Source organism: Oncorhynchus mykiss, chromosome 20, assembly GCF_057628025.1.
Source record: "Oncorhynchus mykiss isolate SJ-2025 chromosome 20, ASM5762802v1, whole genome shotgun sequence".
NCBI lineage: Eukaryota > Metazoa > Chordata > Actinopteri > Salmoniformes > Salmonidae > Oncorhynchus > Oncorhynchus mykiss.
Genome location: NC_143041.1, coordinates 17444972 through 17465346, shown reverse-complemented (window position 1 = coordinate 17465346; position 20375 = coordinate 17444972). Strand labels below are relative to the sequence as shown.

At 39.9% G+C, this 20375-nt stretch overlaps 2 protein-coding genes and 1 pseudogene across 5 annotated transcripts; all 3 read right to left on the bottom strand.

Moving 5' to 3' along the window:
* Positions 1-342: 342 nt before the first annotated feature.
* LOC149974420 (interferon-induced protein with tetratricopeptide repeats 5-like) lies at positions 343-1690 on the bottom strand (annotated as a pseudogene).
* A 2434-nt stretch (positions 1691-4124) lies between these two features.
* On the bottom strand, positions 4125-8093 carry ifit9 (interferon-induced protein with tetratricopeptide repeats 9). Of its 3 annotated transcripts, XM_021575338.3 has the most exons (3): positions 7904-8093; positions 7664-7763; positions 4125-5865 (listed from the first exon to the last, which is right to left on the bottom strand). In XM_021575338.3, the coding sequence occupies exons 1-3, from the start codon at positions 7956-7958 to the stop codon at positions 4425-4427; spliced, it is 1596 nt and encodes a 531-aa protein (XP_021431013.3). In that variant the 5' UTR covers positions 7959-8093; the 3' UTR covers positions 4125-4424.
* A 117-nt stretch (positions 8094-8210) lies between these two features.
* Positions 8211-18909, bottom strand: LOC118936365 (interferon-induced protein with tetratricopeptide repeats 5). 2 transcript variants are annotated; one of them, XM_090212412.1, is made up of 3 exons: positions 18557-18668; positions 15021-15112; positions 8211-9967 (listed from the first exon to the last, which is right to left on the bottom strand). In XM_090212412.1, exon 3 carries the CDS (start codon positions 9946-9948, stop codon positions 8620-8622), a length of 1329 nt encoding a protein of 442 aa, XP_090068538.1. In that variant the 5' UTR covers positions 9949-9967; positions 15021-15112; positions 18557-18668; the 3' UTR covers positions 8211-8619. The 2 variants fall into 2 exon arrangements, with proteins under 2 accessions (XP_090068538.1, XP_021431015.3); XM_021575340.3 differs by lacking the exon at positions 15021-15112 and having other exon boundaries at positions 18557-18909.
* Between the last annotated feature and the right edge of the window lie 1466 nt (positions 18910-20375).

The window sequence follows — 20375 nt, the reverse complement described above, 5'->3', positions numbered from 1 at the left end:
CTATTAAGGTATATTTACTTTTACTCAAGTATGAGAATTTAGTACTTTTTCCACCACTGTATATGATGTTGTTCATTCCTTTTGTGTGATTATTCGGATGAAAACCATTGAAGGCCGAAACTTTTATTTTTGAACCTTGCTTAATAAAACAAATATTTTGTTATGGTGTGCAAGTGTTGCGCCTTTTCCTTTTCAATAAATACATTGGCTAAAATATATATTTTTCAGCTATTATAAAAACACATCATTCTCCGCTCAGGGAGAATTTAAACTATGTCTAATAAAGTTGATGCATGCACCCTTGCAGGGATTTATTACTAGATCACTTTGTAAATGACTGTTTTACCCTGGTATGTTATTACTGCAGTGAGAGACGGAGTTCACGGTGCACAGAGAGGTATTTGTCATTCTCTGGCCTGCTGTTTCTCCCCCTGTTATTTTATACACAACCCCCAGGATACCACAGGCCTTTTCATCTGTGGCGTCTTTGGAGAAAGGATTCTCTGCGATCATCATCCGTTTCTGGATACATCTCTTCTCTTCAGCAGTGTCCTTCTGCAGCTCCAAAAACCTTTGTCGTGCTTGATGGCCAGAGGTTCACATTTGTTGTGATACTGGTGGAACTGGCCGGTGTGCAGGTTGACCACTTGCAGAATGGCAGTCCTGTCTAAGACTTTCTTGAACAGTTCCTCTGCATTGGCGGTGTCTTTATCCTCGCCGTAGTGCAGTGCCAGTTTAGCCGTGGCATAGGTGAAGGAGGACATCAGTAAAGTAGACATCTTCAGATGATAAATGCACTTACGGAGTAGCTGCTGGATCTCAGCACCCTTTTCATGGAAGCTTCCTAGCATAGAACAATATTTTTCCTCTTGTAGCAGAAAGCCAATTGATGATATATTATGGCAGACTGGCTTGTACGCTTTAGTGCTCCATTCAACAGATCAATGGACTTGCAAATGTGCTCCTGTTGGTCGGAGAAACTTCCCCACATATCGTGTCACATGCATGCAGTCTTGGGACATCTCCAGAGCTTTCTTCACTAGCTCCTCTGTCTCCCCAAATATTTTATAGACAGACAGTTTCAGGCCCAGTAGGACCATCAGGACTGCGTCTTGTGGGTTGATATTTAGGGCACGTCTCAGCTGTTTGATAGCTGGCGAGTCAAAATGAAGAGCGCTCTTGTTCTGCATAGCCTACATTTCACTCACTCTCCTCAGGCTCCAGTTCCAGAGCTTTCTTGAAGCACGCTACAGCTTTGTCATAGTTGTTATAGGAGAACATGAGGTAGGTCCAGCCTTTCTCCCCGATAGACCTCAGGGTACAAGACAGATGTGGAACCAGAAACTTCTCCTTGATCTTCAGTTCTCTATGTAGCTCTGGCACTTGATGTAATCACCCACACATAACCAGGTGAGGTCTCCATAGGTGACACAGATGTTTCTCACAGTTCTCCCCATAGTGCTCCCTTCTGAGCTCCTCAGCCTTTAGCCAAATTAGCCACGGCCTCCTCTGGGTAACCCTTCAGATATTTGATGTTGGCAAGAAAGCTGAATGACCCTGCAACCCCTCCTTAGAGTAAAAAAAAAGGAACCTCTGACTCCTCTGAGTTGCTCGCTATGCAGTCTATGCTTCAAAATGTAAATTCTTAAACCCTTTACCTTGTACCTATGTTTATCCTCTGTTGTTGCATGCCTTTATTTGCTGAAATCTATACCTTTCAATAAAATGTTCATCCAAATAAATCTACAACCACTGACTGTTTCCATGTTGAGATTCAATTGGCACATGCAGCAATGAGGAAAGTCGGTGGTTGTTTTTGATGAACGTTTTAAACAAAGGCACCCTAGAGGTACATGGTTTAAGAATGTACTTTTTTGTTGTTGTTGAATTTTAGTAGTTACTATCTTGTCTCATCGCTACAACTCCCGTACGGGCTCGGCAGAGACAAAGGTCGAAAGCCATGCGTCCCCCGAAACACAACACAACCAAGCCGCACGGCTCGCATCCAACCCGGAAGCCAGCCGCACCAGGAAACACCGTACTTTTTAGCGCCCACCAACACACACAACCGACCAGTCTCTACCTGTGTATGTAACCACACGGACTTGGATGAAATACCTCTTCCAAGTTGGTGTGGTTCCTCCTGAAAATACCCAATTTGTGGCACAACCTCTTACAGGTCCTTAGACTTATAATAATATGGCTAGTATGTGCTACAAGAGCAAGGATTTCGTTATTTCTAAAGCAAATCCTAAAGTATAGTTTCACCAGTCATCTAACTCAGGCATTTTAACCGTGGCGCGCCAAGCAACTATGAGCCAGGGATGCATTAATCATTAATAACCAAATCTCCTACTTTAATCTTGAAACTGCGACTTTATTCTCAAAATGTCGACTTCATTCTCGAAATATACCCACTTTATTCTCGTAATATTGCTACTTTATTCACGGCATTTAAATGTGACTTTATAAAATGAAAATTCTACTTTATTCTCGAAATCTTGACTTTATTGTAAAAGTATTTTACATTTTTAAAGTACTATCTGCGCAAAAAGAATTTATCAGAGTACTTCCATCCATCAGCATGTTTTAATTTGTTTTTTTCACTTGGCAGTAATACTCTTCCGTAGGCTACTACTCTATGCTTTAATTTTTTCGGAACATTTTATTTTCATATGATTATTTTTGTTGTATTTAGTCCCACCCTTCAGCTCCGCTCAACCCCTCCCATCTATCTCTGAACACCATCCAGTTTTGATTTCTATTAGTCATATATTTTTCAACTGTGCTGTGATGTTTCCCAAAAGACCTGTACCTTTATATTCTTATAGTTTCTACAGATTGTGAATTAAAGATCAAATGTTTTGCTAAGAGTATTATTATATTATTGATTGATTGACTATGACTTTTCAAATCACCCAGCAGTGCTATTTGCAGAGTTAGATCCTGGTAAATGTTGTAATGTTGACCAAAAACAAGCTACATATGGGCAGTACCAAAACAAGTAATCTAATGATTCTCTCTTCGTGGCAAATTCTGCAGAGCTGGGATGGTTGTATCCCCCATATATATACAATTATATTGGGAGCAAGAATTGTATATAAAAAGTGTTTATTTATTTTTTACCCCCTCTTTCAATCGTGTCTCATCACTGCAACAGACTCAGGAGAGGCAAAGGTCGAGCCATGCGTCCTCCGAAACATTACCCACCAAACCATGCTTCTTGACACCCACCCGCTTAACCCAGAAGCCAACTGTGCCAATGTGTCAGAGGAAACACCGTTCAACTGAAGTCAGCCTGCAGGCACCTAGCCCGCCACAAGAGCACAATGAGCCAAGTAAAGCACCCCTGGCTAAACCCTCCTGTAACCTGGACAACGCTGTGCCAATTGTGCACCACCCTATGGAACTCCTGGTCGCGGCTGGTTGTGACACAGCCTGGGATCAAACCCGGGTCTGTAGGAAACACGCCTCAAGCACTGCAATGTAGAGCCTTAGACCGCTGCGCCACTCGGGAGGCCATACAAATCTAAATTGAATCCGGTGTTGTTTTGTGTATGTTCATAAACCATGGAATCGGTACATTGAAAATCTCTTCCTAACCTGGATGGCAGCACAACAGTTTGCAATTTTACTGTCACCAGAGCCATAGCCTAACCCCTTAAATGAAGCCTTACAATCGTTAAATGCCCAGTGCAGTAGAAACATGATTTTCCTGTGATTTATATATATTTCCAAACTATGAGGTTGGAATAGTACTGTGAAATTGTGAAAATTAGTGTAAGAGCTGTTTGGAAAGACTGCCTGAAATTATTTGATATTGAGAAGAAAAAAAACCCAGCTGCATTGGATCTTAAATATCTGAAATAAAATTACTTTTAATTTTGTTATGGAATTTATTTCTTATTGTTCCCTGTAATGTAAGTGGTAGGTAGACTCACTGTCTGTCAAACTTCGAGTGAGTCCCTCCAAACTTCAATCAAAGTGCAAGCATGGAGATTCTTAGAGGGAACAACAGGAAACGTGTATATCTGACGTGGTTCCCCTTTATTAAGCAATGTTGGCTTTAGGAACTAAGTAGAAAAAAACATAGCAATTTAACAAGAACAAAAGATAATCAAGACTTTGGTACTGTGTTTTATTACCTCTTCAGAATGTTACTGTCAGTTGAAGCAACAGTTTAACAGTCAATGAAGATATCTAATCATCTACGCTATAGGGGACACATCCAAAGACATTAAAAAAAAATCTTACAAAAGTAAATAGAATCTTACTCAAATTTTCTTTGCAATTTTTTTTACACAAAATCAAACTTAAGAAGCATACATGCAACTTGAAGTAAATATTACTCCCTGATTAAAACCATTAAAATGCACGTAGCAGTATTCTTATGTAAGCCATGCGTTGTGTTACAATCAAATATATCATTTGAGTTTCATTCCTTTGCCTAGGGCATCTGTAAGGTCATCTGTGTCTGGAGAGTCCACATTGACTCCCCTTGGCTCTTCAGCCTTTCTCTCCTCTTTGTCTACAGTGGCGAGGAACGCCAAAATCTCAGAGGCCTCGCCAACTCTCCTCTTGTTAGTCTGGCACCTCTCTGCTATCTGCTTAAGCTTCTTCCCAGCCTCCTTCCTGTCCCAACTCTCAATCTGAATCTGGTAGGCCTTTTTGAATTGTGTCGCAGCCCTGCCCTCATCTTTCTTCTTGTGGAACAGAAACAGGCCGAAGCTGGTGTAGCAGTGCTGCTTGTCAGAGTCATTGAGGGATTCATCTTTCACCAGGTTGAAGAAGATCTTCAACGCCTCTTCCAGCTGGTAGTTGTTCCCGTAGGCCTCAGCCAGGTTCACCCTGGCGTGAATGTTGGAGGGCTTCAGCTCCACGGCTCTGGAGAAGTGACGGATGCAGTCCTCCACCTTTGCTTTTATCTGGCCCCCATTGACTCGTCCCCCTTTCCTCTTCTGCTCGAACAGCTGACTGAGCTGTTGTTTGTGACACAGGCCAATTTGGTGATGGAGGAAGTGGGAGTTTGGAGACAGCTCCAGAGCTTTCCCCAAAATGTGTAGGGACTCATTGACGGAGCCCTCGTATCTGAAAAACTTTGCCACGTAACGCATGACGTGAGGCACATCAGGAGACAGTCTGAGGGCTTCTGTGATGAGTTTCTTGGACTCTTGTTTATTTTTGTTCTGAAGCTTCAGGGCTAGGAGGACCATGACCTCCGAGTTATCAGGCTCCAATGACAAGACTTTCCTTAGCTGAGTGGTAGCTTCACTTTCCTCTGACCTCACTTTGTTATCCCTAACCATGCCCTCCAACCTGTACAGGACAATGGCATAGCCCACATTGAAAGAAGCATTGTTTGGCTCCCCCTGTAGAGCTTTCTGGAAGCTCTCTTTTACCCTTTTATAAAAGAATGCCCCAAGCCTGATAAGGCTCCAACCTTTCTCACCATGTACTGAAGGTAAGCTGCCTTGAATCTTTGAGGCCCTTGGAATACCCTTATTGATGTTTTCCAGCTTCTCAAGGTAGGCATCCACATCCTCCATGTTCCCTGAGTGATAGTGAACCCATGCATAGTTAGCATAGGTCACCAGTAACTCTGTATCATCCTGTCTGTCCTTCAATGCACTCTCAGCCTTGTGGAGATACTCAAGAGCACTAGCATAATTTTCCTTCAGGTGGCTCAGGAACGCTAGTAAGTTGAAATACGTGACATGGTATTTTGAAGGGCAGAACTTCATGATGCGATCCAGGAGTTTTTCAGGGATGCTGTCCAGTTCCTTAATGTCAGCCTTCCTTATGCCCCATGTGAAGTGACACTCAAGTGCTTTCAGCTTGACTTCCATATCTGCTTTGACCGAGGCACTGTGAGAAAAAGGCAAAAATACCATAATTAACACACAGCATTTTAACGGTTGTGGTCACTTCTGCCTCCCAAGGTGTCGGACCATAAAGCTGAGGTTCACATAATCACAATTGTACCCAAGGTCGTCAGGTTGATCAACACCCTCTCCCCTGAGACCTGACCTACACTATCTGCCTATTCTATCCTTTCACACACTTACACGAATGCCTAGCTCCCTTTACTGCTCAAACATTAATATTGCACTAGCACTATCGAAGTTGCTTTGTGTGAGTATACAGTATGACCTATTTTCTTCTTAATGTTTTTTTTCCTATATGTTGTGGTAATTATATGAATCCTTTTTCATGCATAGTCCACCTGTCAACTGTCACCTTTCATTTCCTGAAATAATTGTCCCTCTGGATAAATAAAATGCGAATTGAACTGAAGCAGCATACAGCACACCACACGGATTATTACTGTGTTATGTCAAGTCGATGATACAAATCATAGTTATTATTAACAATACGAAATGACACTAATGGTAGTATACGCTAAATAAACCATGATTTCAAAGACAAATATCACAGGTGATGCCAAAGTGTGCCTTCAACTCATTGATGAAATACAATAAAAATGTTACATATTGTAACGAGCCTGGGTTTATAAGCGCGGAAATTGCCCATGCTGCTTGAGCATGCTTTTGCGGTACAGTCGATAGCGCGCTGGACTTCGGGCTAGAAGGTCGAGGGTTCGAGACCTACTCTCTGAAGTTTCATTACAATATATTTATATCACAACATGAGATCCTGTCTAATTTTCGCAGTAAAATTCGTACCTCTACTTGTTGAATACAGCGAGTACTTTTTTGCATTGCACAAGTACGCGGACGTAGCCTACACAGCCGAAACGTACTCACTCCCTGGCAATATATAGGCCTTCTGCAACTTGCAAAGGACAGGAAAACGAAACTGATGAGTAGCTGTATTGCCCGTCTCCATTCCGGCAATACGCCATTTATGAACCTTTAGCACTGTAGCATACAACATCTTGTGGTAATTTAGCTTACTGACCCTGGATCATCATGTTACAAAAGTTTCTCAACCGTGAATAGAAAAGAGGTGCTATCGACAATTTATTCAGTAAGAATGCCTCCACGAAGAGAATTCCTGTGCTGCAATGATTGACCATGTACTGGCGCTGTGTACTATATAAAGGGGGAAAGGAGAAGGTCATATAAGGGGTAGAGAGGAGATGCTTGTAGAAATGTAATTTTCCAGCGAGTAAATATTCAAATTGTTTTTTCAACACTAATGACTCTACAATCACTCGTTGTGTTTGAACAATGCGTATTTTCATGGTGAATAACCAACAGAAATTGGAGTAACACTGCCTCCTCTCTATCCTTTCACACACCTACACGAATGTCCTATTTTCTTCTTGTTTTTTTCCTATATGTTGTGGTAATTATATTAATCATTTTTCATGCGTAGTCCACCTGTCAACTGTCACCTTTAATTTCCAGAAATAATTGTCCCTCTGGATAAATAAAATGTGAATTGAACTGAAGAAGCATACAGCACACCACACGGAATATTACTGTGTTATGTCAAGTCGATGATACAAATTATAGGTGTTATTAGCAATACGAAATTGCACAAATGGTAGTATACGCTAAATAAATCATGATTTCAAAGATAAATATCAGAGGTGATGCCAAAGTATGCCTTTAAGTCATTGATGAAATACAATAAAAATGTCATATTTATTTATATCGCACCAATAGATCCTGTCTAATATTCGGAGTAAAATTCTTACCTCATCTTGTTGAACACAGCGAGTTGTTTTTTGTAATGACCAAGTACGCGGAATAGGCTACACAGCCGAAACAACTCACTCCCGGCAATATATAGGCCTTCTGCAATTCGCAAAAGACAGGAAACCGAAACTGATGCTTAGCTGTATTGCCAAAGTTTCCATTCTGACAAGTGACAACAGGTAATTTATTAACATTTTGCACTGTAGCCTAACAAAGACGGTGGTATATAGTCTACTGACCGGCGATCATCACGTGACACAAGTTTTCAAACCGTGAATAGAAAAGCAGTGCCATCAACAATTTACTCAAACCTGCATGAAGAGAATTCCTGTGCTGCAATGATTGACCATGTACTGGCGCTGTGTACTATATAAAGGGGGAAAGGAGAAGGTCATATAAGGGGTAGAGAGGAGATGCTTGTAGAAATATAATTTTCCAGCGAGTATATATTCAAATTGTTTTTTCAACTCTAGTGACGCTACAATCACTCATTGTTTCTGAACAATGCTTATTTACATGATGAATAACCACATTTGGAAATTAGAATAACACTTCAAAGTATTTTTTTTATTGCAAGATTTATCATGGTACAAATGTACAGAAAAAAACGGAGCTTTGTGACACTACATGACACATCTTTAAGACATAGAAACATATGCTTTCCAAAAGTAATACATTTGAACTGAAATTTTCTTTGCAACTTTTAAATAAAATAAAAAGAAGCGCACAGCCAGAGATGCGTACACCCAACTTGAACTTCACCATTAAAAACATGCACTGTTGATTAAGGGCTTGTAAGTAAGCATTTCACGGTAAAGTCTACACTTGTTGTATTCGGGGCAATGTGACAGATAAAGTTTGATTTGAGCAGTGTTTCAATGTGTTACAGCTAGGTATATCATTTGAATTTCATTCCTTTGCCGAAAGAATATGTCTGGATGTCTGTGTCCTCAGACTACCTCTCCTGTTTGAGGAACGACAAAATCTCAGAGGCCTCGCCAACTCTCTTTTTGTTAGCCTGCCACCTCTCTGCGATCTGCTTCAACCTCTTCTCAGCCTGCTTCCTGTACCAACTCTCAATTGGAATCTGGTAGGCATTTTTGAACTGTGTCACAGCGCCATCCTCGTCCATCCTCCTGTAATAAAGAAACGTGCCGAAGCCGGTGTAGAGGAGCTGCTTGTCTGAGTCACTGAGGGACTTGTCCACTAAAAGGACAGTGAATATCTTCATCGCCTCTTCCAGCTGGTAGTTGTTCCCGTAGGCTTCAGCCAGGTTCACCCTGGCGTGGATGTTGGAGGGCTTCAGATCTACGGCTCTGGCGAAGTGACGGATACAGACCAACACTTTTGCTTTTATCTGGCCCACTTTCACCTCTCCCCCTTCCCTCTTCTGCTCGAACATCTGGATGAGCTGCTGTTTGTGACACAGGCCAATTTGGTGATGGAGGAAGTGGGAGTTTGGAGACAGTTCCAGAGCTTTCCCCAAAACCTGTAGGCACTCATTGATGGAGCCCTCATATCTGAAATATTTGGCCACATAACGTAGTACATGAGGCACGTCAGGAGACAGCCTGAGGGCCTCTTTGGTGAGTTTCAAGGACTCCACTTTGTTTTCTTGATTTTTTTGAAGTTTCAGAGCTAGGAGGACCATAAGTTCAGAGTTATCAGGCTCCAAGGATAAGGCCTTCCTTAGCTGGTTGGCACCTGCAGTCATCACTGAACTCACTCTCTTATTCTTGACCATGCCCTCCAACCTGTACAGGACCAAGGCATAGCCCATATTGAAAGATGCATTGTCTGGTTCCCCCTCAAGAGCTTTCTGGAAGCTCTCTTTTACCCTCTTATAAAATAATCCCCCAAACCTGATAAGACTCCAACCTTTCTCAGCATGTACGGAAGGTAAGCTGCCTTGAATATTTAAGGCACTTGGAATTCCCTTACTGATGATTTCCAGCTTTCCAATGTAGGCATCCACATCATCAAGGTTTCCTGAGTGATAGTGAACCCATGCAAAGTTAGCATAGGTCACCAGTAACTCTGTATCATCCTGTCTGTCCTTCAATGCACTCTCAGCCTTGTGGAGATACTCAAGAGCACTAACATTATTTTCCTCCAGGTGGCTCAGGAACGCTAGTAAGTTGAAATATGTGGCATGGTATTTCGGCGTGGTAAACCTCATGATGCGATCCAGGAGTTTTTCAGGGAGGCTGTCCAGTTCCTTAATGTCACCTTTCCTTATGCCCCATGTGAAATGACACTCAAGTGCTTTCAGCTTAACTTCCATATCTGCTTTGACCGAGGCACTGTGAGAAAGGCAAAAATACCATAATTAACACCCAGCATTTTAATTACCGTTGTCACTTCTGCCTCCCAAGGTGTCGGACCATAAAGCTGAGGGTCACATAATCACAATTGTACCCAAGGTCGTCTAGTTGATCAACACCCCTGACCGGCACTATCTGCCTATTCTATCCTTTCACACACTTACACTAATGCCTAGCTCCCTTTACTGCCCGAGCATTAATATTGCACTAGCACTATCGAAGTTGCTGTGTGTGAGTACAAAGTATGTCCTATTTTCTTCTTGGTATTTTTTTTTATATGAATCCTTTTTCACGTGTAGCCCGCCTGTCAATTGTCATCTTTAAAACCTTTTCACAGGTGAGTTCCAAATATCTCTAACAGTCGCCCCAGCAGAGTTGTTTTGTGCACGTGATATCAGAATGCACTCACTTTTCCAAAATGTGATTGTTACGCAACAGGACGGTTAACACGGGCTGCCTGCTAATTATCTATAGGCTTGTCAATTTCAAATGATTTTCTAACAAGTTGTATTTTCTAACTGTTTGAATAGATGTGTACCACCTCCTCATTAATTCACATAGAAGTAGCCCATTTCAGCATTTCGGGCAATTCATGGTTGAGGCTTTAATGAGCCGGACAAACTTCTCCATTCGAGGAGTGCCCACGCACTACACCAATGTTTCCGCAGATCAAGTATGCAGACATTCCCTGATGGCCTGTCAGTTGAATTCTATAGACAGTACTTGGAGTTACTAGAAGACCCTATTTTTAATGTTTCAACATTGCATTGAAAATGATGAAATGGTCTCCACTATGAAACGGGGCCTTATTTCACTGATTGCGAAGCCCGATAAAGACCCTTCTCTCATTGACAATTGGAGACCAACTACTTTATTAAATATTGATTACAAATGGATTGCTCTGGATTATGCCAATAGATTAAAGAAAGGAATAGATACCATTAGAAATGAGACTCAAACAGGATTTATGAAGGGCCGTCACATAAACTCCAACATTCGTTTAGCCCTTTTAGATTATTCAGATGCAATTGACTCAACTGGGTAGCGTACTTCGTTGTCATCAAAAGCTAGCCCCGAAATACCTTTTGCCCTTGGAACGCTGAGCTCCCCCCATTGTTTTCCTATGGAGAGGCATGCTGGTATATTTCGCCAAATATCTCGCAATATGTATATTTGGATTTTTTTCAAGTTGGACACCATTTTAATCAGGATAATCTACCGAGGTAAAGTTGGTTTTATATTCACATATTCAGACATTCATCAGTCGTTCAACAGACATTCGCCAAAATCCATTTAAAAATCAATAACTAATTCACCGTTTGTCACAATCATCAAACTAGATATGATTCATTCTATAAATGTCTAGCATACTTTTATAACTTTTGTTTTGAGTAAAAATTCCAGTTTTGATTTGATAGAGGGCATGTAGTCCATCTAGAGGGTGTGTGTTTAAAGTTCGAACGAGTCTATTAGAAGGGGCCTGACAGAAAATTCTGCATCTTCAGTCATATTAAATTAGATTACAGGAAAAAACTACGGGATGAAGTGGTCAGGCCTGACTAACGAAGAAGACCGGTGGATGGATCTAGAGGACCAAGACAACCAAGAGGATCAACATGGACATTCCACAGAATGAGCCAGTGTAGTGTACAGTGTAGACATTGTTACAGGCTCAAAATGACCAGAAACAAAACTTTCTTCTGAACCTCATCAGTCTATTCTTGTTCTGAGAAAAGAAGGCTATTCTATGTGAGCCTGTAATTGAACCCACAAATGCTGATGCTTCAGATACTCAGCTAGTCTAAAGAAGGATAGTTTTATTGCTGCTTTAATCAGCACAACAGTTTTCAGCTGTGCTAACATAATTGCAAAAGGGTTTTCTAATGATCAATTAGCCTTTTAAAATGATAAACTTGGATTAGCTAACACAACGTGCCAGAGCACGTTTGGAGCACAGGAGTGATGGTTGCTGATAATGGGCCTCTGTATGCCTATGTAGATATTCAATTTCCAGCTGCAATAGTCATTTACAACATTAACAATGTCTACACTGAATTTCTGAGCAATTTGATGTTATTTTAATGGACAAAACAATTTGCTTAAATTTCAAAAAAAAGGAAATTTCTAAGTGACCCCAAAATTTTGAACGGTAGTGTATGTATATACTGTATATGTGTGTGTATATACACTGCTAAAAAAATAAAGGGAACACTTAAATAACACATCCTAGATCTGAATGAATGAAATATTCTTATTAAATACTTTTTTCTTTACATAGTTGAATGTGCTGACAACAAAACCACACAAAAATTATCAATGGAAATCAAATTTATCAACCCATGGAGGTCTGGATTTGGAGTCACACTCAAAATTAAAGTGGAAAACCACACTACAGGCTGATCCAACTTTGATTTAATGTCCTTAAAACAAGTCAAAATGAGGCTCAGTGGTGTGTGTGGCCTCCACGTGCCTGTATGACCTCCCTACAACGCCTGGGCATGCTCCTGATGAGGTGGCGGATGGTCTCCTGAGGGATCTCCTCCCAGACCTGGACTAAAGCATCCGCCAACTCCTGGACAGTCTGTGGTGCAACATGGCGTTGGTGGATGGAGCGAGACATGATGTCCCAGATGTGCTCAATTGGATTCAGGTCTGGGGAACGGGCGGGCCAGTCCATAGCATCAATGCCTTCCTCTTACAGGAACTGCTGACACACTCCAGCCACATGAGGTCTGGCAATGTCTTGCATTAGGCGGAACCCAGGGCCAACCGCACCAGCATATGGTCTCACAAGGGGTCTGAGGATCTCATCTCGGTACCTAATGGCAGTCAGGCTACCTCTGGTGAGCACATGGAGGGCTGTGCGGCCCCCCAAAGAAATGCCACCTCACACCATGACTGACCCACCGCCAAACCAGTCATGCTGGTGAATGTTGCAGGCAGCAGAACGTTTTCCACGGCGTCTCCAGACTCTGTCACATCTGTCACATGTGATCAGTGTGAACCTGCTTTCATCTGTGAAGAGCACAGGGTGCCAGTGGCGAATTTGCCAATATTGGTGTTCTCTGGCAAATGCCAAACATCCTGCACGGTGTTGGGCTGTAAGCACAACCCCCACCTGTGGACGTCGGGCCCTCATACCACCCTCATGGAGTCTGTTTCTAACCGTTTGAGCAGACACATGCACATTTGTGGCCTGCTGGAGGTCATTTTGCAGGGCTCTGGCAGTGCTCCTCCTGCTCCTCCTTGCACAAAGGCGGAGGTAGCGGTCCTGCTGCTGGGTTGATGCCCTCCTACGGCCTCCTCCACGTCTCCTGATGTACTGGCCTGTCTCCTGGTAGCGCCTCCATGATCTGGACACTACGCTGACAGACACAGCAAACCTTCTTGCCACAGCTCGCATTGATGTGCCATCCTGGATGAGCTGCACTATCTGCGCCACTTGTGTGGGTTGTAGACTCCGTCTCATGCTACCACTAGAGTGAAAGCACCACCAGCATTCAAAAGTGACCAAAACATCAGCCAGGAAGCATAGGAACTGAGAAGTGGTCTGTGGTCACCACCTGCAGAACCACTCCTTTATTGGGGGTGTCTTGCTAATTGCCTATAATTTCCACCTGTTGTCTATTCCATTTGCACAACAGCATGTGAAATTTATTGTCAATCAGTGTTGCTTCCTAAGTGGACAGTTTGATTTCACAGAAGTGTGATTGACTTGGAGTTACATTGTGTTGTTTAAGTGTTCCCTTTTTTTTGAGCAGTGTATATATATATATATATATATATATATATATATATATATGGATCACAATGTATACATTTAGCCCAAAAACAAAACATGTACCTTCCACTTCTTTTATTAGTGCTTTTTTTTGTTATCCACCATCTGGTATCTTTCAATACCCATGCTAATATATATATATATATAAAGATACCAGATGGTGGATAACAAAAAAAAGCACTAATAAAAGAAGTGGAAGGTACATGTTTTGTTTTTGGGCTAAATGTATACATTGTGATTTGCCTCTGAACTGTATGTGAAACCCTCTGCAATCTACCGGCACTAACCATTAAAAACTAGGACTTCAACCAGGCTGTCCCTTTGCTATTTGCTCTCTTTCTCTCTTAAACTGCTAGCACAAAGCCTACGTGAAAATGTGTTTTTTCACAAAAGATCATGAAAAAAAAGATCAACTGGCCCAAATCAGCTATACATAATTCAGCAGGGAGGTGTGAAACTACCACACAGTATACCCATTATACCAATGGAGAAATTACATCACCTACATAAGTATTACCATATCCCTTTCAATTTACATTCCTTGCAGAAAGAACTATTTGCAAACCTTTTAAAACATCCAGAAAAACTTAAGAAGGGTATTTATACTTTAAAATACATATTTTATGTGAATGGATGTGGATGAAAGAATTCTGCCAGTGTGTTAAAGTCCTAGTTTTATATTTTTTTCTTTACCTCCAACTCTATATATCCAAGTGAGCCTATGAGGACCTTGGGGATCAGATTTACCATTATACCCATTGATGAAACGTATAACAGACAAACACATCTCAAAAGGAGTTATTTGTGATATCTACACTCAGTTGCTACTTTATTAGGTTCACCATCCTATTCATGAAAATAAATTACTCCTACAGTACATACACAAAGCCCCGTGGTCTCGGCTTGCTAGACACTAAAGCATGCAGAGAAGTATTAATCAGGTATTCTGTTACTGTTTGTTTGAACTTTAGAATGTGCAAAACGACAGCAGTCTGTGATGGTCTTCTGTAACTCAGAAAAGTTCCAAAATGTGAACTGACTGTAATTAACTCCAACTGGACTTAAAAACTTGAACAGTCTTATCTCCTTTCCCAGTTTCATCAACAGTTCTGAATTCACGCTGTTCCAGATGCAAAGGGGGATGTACCTAATAAAGTGACCACTCAATCTATAGACTTTCCAGAATGTGTTCTGGGAATACCCGGGGTATTAAAAATTTGGCTGTAAGTGTTGAACATTTTAGTCTATTACCTCAGGAGATGGTACTATTCAGCTTGACTGGGGATGACAAAGAAGGACTTCAACAAAGCCAAAATAGAAAATGATTGGAAGGGGCCTCTTTCCTGTTAAATTAGAGACATATAAATAAATGACTGTTGTGCCTTGTAACTACTTTAAAATGTGGAACTGTTGCACAAAAAAATGCAAACTGTACAACTTTATGTAAACATGGTCTAACTTCCTATATAACACATTTCACTTGAAATTAACATTTCTTTAAAGTTATTGCAAATAAATGCATATTTTCACTTTTTTTGTGAAATCACTGAATTAGTTATTGATTTCTTCATCTTTAAATGCAATATTTGAGATGTTATGTATTCCTATCAAATCAAAACTGGAATTTCTACTCAAAGCAAAGGTTGTAAAAGTATACTAGACATTTATAGAATAAATCATACCTAGTTTGATGATTGTCATAATCAGTGAAACGTTATTGATTTATATAGCTTTAAATGGCATTTTAAAGATGTTGTGTATTTCTATCAAGTCAACTGGAATTTTTATTCAAAACAAAGGTTGTAAAAGTATACTAGACATCTATAGAATAAATCATACCTAGTTTGATGTTTGTTTAGTTATTGATTCATGCCACTTTAAACGGCATCTTATACATTTGAGGTATTTATATCAAATCAAAACTGGCATTTTTCCTCAAAACAATGGTTGTAAAAGTATGCTAGACATTTATAGAATAAATAATACCTAGTTTGATGTTTCTGTGACAAACGGTGATTTAGTTATTGATTTATACCGTTTTAAAAGTCATTATATAGATTTGAGCTATTTATATAAAATCAAAACTGGAATATAAAACCAACTTTAACTAGGTGGATAACCTCTTTCTAATTACATATGGTTGGGCAGCGTATTCTGCTGTCGTGATCGCTAGACCAGAAATAATAAAAAGTTGTAATTTTTCCCCTACGTCCTCGTTATGCAGACATAACTTGACACTATCGAGGTGCGGATGTTTACGTTCTACACAAGTTGTTATTTTTCAGTTGCGTCCTAAGAACAGATTGTAGGGGTAAAATTGAATTCTAAGCGTCACTCCAGTCCGAAGAGGCTCGGCGAACGTTCGATTCCAGTAATTTGCTCTGGGCTCGAGCTAGTGTTCCAGCTCAGCCAAAGTTATTTAGCAATTTTTCAGCCTTGACAGCCTATCTGTATATCGTGTTGTCGTTTCTACTGTAGCATGAAGTATGTATGGATGGAGCATAATGTATTTACAGTCTTAGTCACGTTTTCAAGTACTAGTAACAAATAATGCATTCCGATTATTGCATATATTGTAATTCACATCTATGTGTGTAAATTACTTTTTTGAAGGTTGTACTGATTATAATGATGTAAAGTGATAATAATTCCTTGTAACTGAGTAAAAGACCCTCTGCATTTACCAGTTGGCTCACCAATAGGATCTTATTTCGGAAGTAATATTCTAAAAACAAAAAGTATTTTTATACAATATATCCCGATTATTCCATATATAATATCTGTGTGAAAAATTGTGTTTATAAATTAAGGACCATGACAAGAAAACCTGCCAATGAAAAGCAGAATGTTTCACTGGAACTTTGTCAATATTATAATTGCAAAACAACATGAAGTTAAGGCCACCAAAAGTAGAGAAGACATGATGAGGAATAAAATTCCAGATAGAAGTGGGTCTTCTTAGAAATTGTTTTATCCAATTGAACTTAAAAGTATTATTTAAGGTAGTAAAGTCCAGAAAATTCAGCCCACCATTCTGTTGTAATGAACACCAAGTGTTCATTACAACAGTTTTCCTAATGTAATGGGTACGGATTCTCCACAGAAAGTTGAAAAGCATCTGGTCTATTTCCTTGCTTATTTTACCATCAAGATATAAAGATAGAGCGCCATATGTTAGTCTAGAGATACCTTCAGCCTTGGTTATTAGGACTCTACCTTTTAAAGATAAGGCCCTCTGTAGCCATTGATTTAGCTTCTTCTGGGTTTTTTTAAATAAGAGGGTTAAAATTTAGTACGCCTCTAGACTTCTGATCCTTTGTAATGGTTATGCCTAAATATGTAAGTTCTTCTTTTACTGGAATACCATAATATGAAGGTGTCACACAATCTTTGACAGCCATGAGTTCACATTTATTAATGTTAAGATAGACCAGACGCTTTGGGAAAGGATTGTATCACATTGATCGATATTGGAATTTCGTTAGCATCTTGAGACGTCTATGGTAGACATTGTTATTCTTTTCCACACTTTTTTCAACTTTTGCCACTCTCGTTTTCACATCCTTGATTTCACCACATGCAAACTCCAGTCTTTTTCAAGCCTTCGATAACCATGGTGTTTGCGCCTCTACCATTTTCTCAATTGTGTCAGACTTGCGAGTTGATGAGTAAGGAGAGGGTAGCCACGATGTAAGAGTTCATGTTGGGTTTTTTGGAGGGTGGATGTTTGGACGGAATAACCGGTAAAGAGGGGAATTCGTCATCTTCAACAGCATTCGAAAGCATGATATTATCCATAGGGCACGCGTAGTTATGGCAGTTGTCTATAAGAACGTTTCTCTCTTGTTGATTAGCAATAGAACCGCTAGCTTCTTCCTTTCTTTTTTTTGTCACGACTTTGCATGGACATGCCGAATTAAATTATCCAATTATTATTCCAGTCACATGAAAGGTCTTGTATCTTGAACAAATAAAAACTGTAATAGTAATGACTGTAAACTTGTTTTTTTCACAATCGTTCAGAAATTTAGTACGGAGCTCGGTAAAAAAAGCGTCGGTTCAAGCCGCCATCTTGGCACCTCCCCCAGACGGAAGATGTTATAATGAGGTGAAGGAATGGTTTACTCGTCATTCGGGTAAACTTCCGTAAGTGAATGAAGGGAAGTCAATGATGGTAGACGACACACCCCCTTCAACATGCATACTGCAAACAGACCAAACTCATCTTGTCTCGTATTATCTTTGGTCGACGCGAAAACAAATAGGGCGGCGCGCACAAACTACCATCATCGGATTATTTTTTATTTCTAGAAAGTGTTTTACTCAATTATTTCGATCAATGTTGAGCTCACCCGTGATATGATTAACTATAAATAGTAATTGCTATTAGCTAATTCACATTGTGGTTTTTTTTTGTCAGCCGAGAGTTATCTAAATATTAGCTATTGTGTTAAATCAATATTTCATAAATTAGCGCTAGGACTACTGTAAACTACATTTTCCGGTTTGGATGATTGTGTTATGATGTCATTACTTCTGTGAATGTCTGAATATTGCATCCAAAAATAAACTTGTCACATTCAGGACAGCTATTTATTAGCAATACGAAATTACACAAATTGTAGTATACGCTAAATAAATCATGATTTCAAGAAGAAATATCACAGGTGATGCCAAATTGTGCCTTCAATTAATTGATAAATTGACAATTAATTGACAATAACAATGTAACATATATTTATATCCCACATAGAGATCCTGTCTAATATTCGGAGTAAAATTCTCACCTCATCTTGTTGAATACAGCGAGTTGTGTTTTTGTAATGTCGGGGTACGCGGAATAGGCTACACAGCCAACACGTACTCACTCCCTGGCTATATATAGACCTTCTGCAATTTACAAATAAATGAAAGGAAACCGAAACTGATGCGTAGCTGTATTGCCACGGTTTACATTCTGACAAGTGCAAATACGTAAATTATTAAACATGTTGCACTGTAGCCTACATAAGATGTTGGTATATGGTCTACTGACTTGTGATCATCATGTGACAAACTTTAAAAACTTTGAATAGAAAAGCAGTGCCATCAACACCCTTATTCAAACCTGCATGAAGATAATTCCTGTGCTGCAATGATTGACCATGTACTGGCGCTGTGTACTATATAAAGGGGGAAAGGAGAAGGTCATATAAGGGGTAGAGAGGAGATGCTTGTAGAAAAATAATTTTCCAGCGAGTAAATATTCAAATTGTTATTTCAACACTAGTGACTCTATAATCACTCATTGTTTCTGAACAATGCTTATTTACATGATGAATAATAAACTTTAGAAATTATAATAACACTTACAAGTGTTTTTTTTATAGGCCTAGTTGTTTTATTGCAAGATGTATCATGCAGCCACATGGTGCAATTTTACTCAGACAACTGAACTTTGTGACACTACCTGACATCTTAAGACATAAAAACATATATGTTTCCCAAAAGTAATACATTTGAACTAAAATTTTCTTTGCAACTTTTGCACAAAATAAAACGAAGAGTGCAGCCAGAGATGCGTAGTCCCAACTTGAACTTTACTTTTCACTTAGCCATTAAAACCATTCAAATGCTCAAATGCATGCAGCAGTGTGAGTCATGTAAGCCATGCATTGTGTTGTAGTTAGGCATATCATTTGAGTTTCATTCCTTTGCCGAAAGAATCTGTCAGGTCGCCTGTGTCCTCAGACTACCTTTCCTGTTTGTGGAACGACAAAATCTCAGAGGACTCGCCAACTCTCTTGTTATCCCTGCCACCTCTGTGATCCGCTGAGAGGTACCTCTTCCCAGCCTGCCTCTTGTCCCAACTATCATTCCAAATCTGGTAGGCGTTTTTGAACTGTCACAGCGCCATCCCCGTCTCTCTTCTTGCTATACCAAAGCCGGCATAGCAGAGCTGCTTGTCTGAGTCACTGAGGGACTTTGACCTCTGTGAGGAAATAGAAAAAATACCACTTATTACAAGTTATTATATTATTACTAGCCCAACATTGACATCGTTGTTAACAGTCATAATCATCCTCATCTTCAACACAACAGCATTGTTTGTTATTGTGATATCAAGTAGTTCAGAGAGATAGATTGTAATTAAATTATTTTACAATTGGTGTAAAATTCTTACCTCGTTTTATTTTCGATGGCAGATAAGATATATGACCACAGTATTGAGGTAATACAAATCTGAGACCAATCATGTATATAAACCCTGGCTTTGTGATTTTTCTATGTATTGACCATTGAGAGGCTTTGAAGCCACCGGGTTGGCCGTATTGGCACTCCCTGGAAGGAGCAGTCCTCCATAGAAATGAATGGAATTTTACAGTATTTCAATTCAATGTTTCAAGGACAAAATTACCTGTTTTTAAGTATTTTTGTTGTTGTAATGGTAACAGTACATTAGTTATCTCAAAAAATGTACTTTAAGGAAAATGTTTATATAAAATATTTATATATGTTTATATTACAGGCACTTTAATGCATACTTTGAAATTATATTATGTGAGCTAACTATACAGTGCCTTGCGAAAGTATTCGGCCCCCTTGAACTTTGCGACCTTTTGCCAC

What these genes read in the sequence shown, in the direction of transcription:
- ifit9 (XM_021575338.3), bottom strand. Translation starts at nt 7,958, where the DNA reads ATGGCACTGCTTTTCTATTCACGGTTTGAAAACTTGTGTCACGTGATG. An exon ending in GTGTCACGTGATGATCGCCG is followed by an intron (nt 7,764 to 7,903) that starts GTCAGTAGACTA and finishes TGCGAATTGCAG; the next exon opens with AAGGCCTATATATTGCCGGG. An exon ending in GCTGTGTTCAACAAGATGAG is followed by an intron (nt 5,866 to 7,663) that starts GTAAGAATTTTA and finishes TTTTTCTCACAG; the next exon opens with TGCCTCGGTCAAAGCAGATA.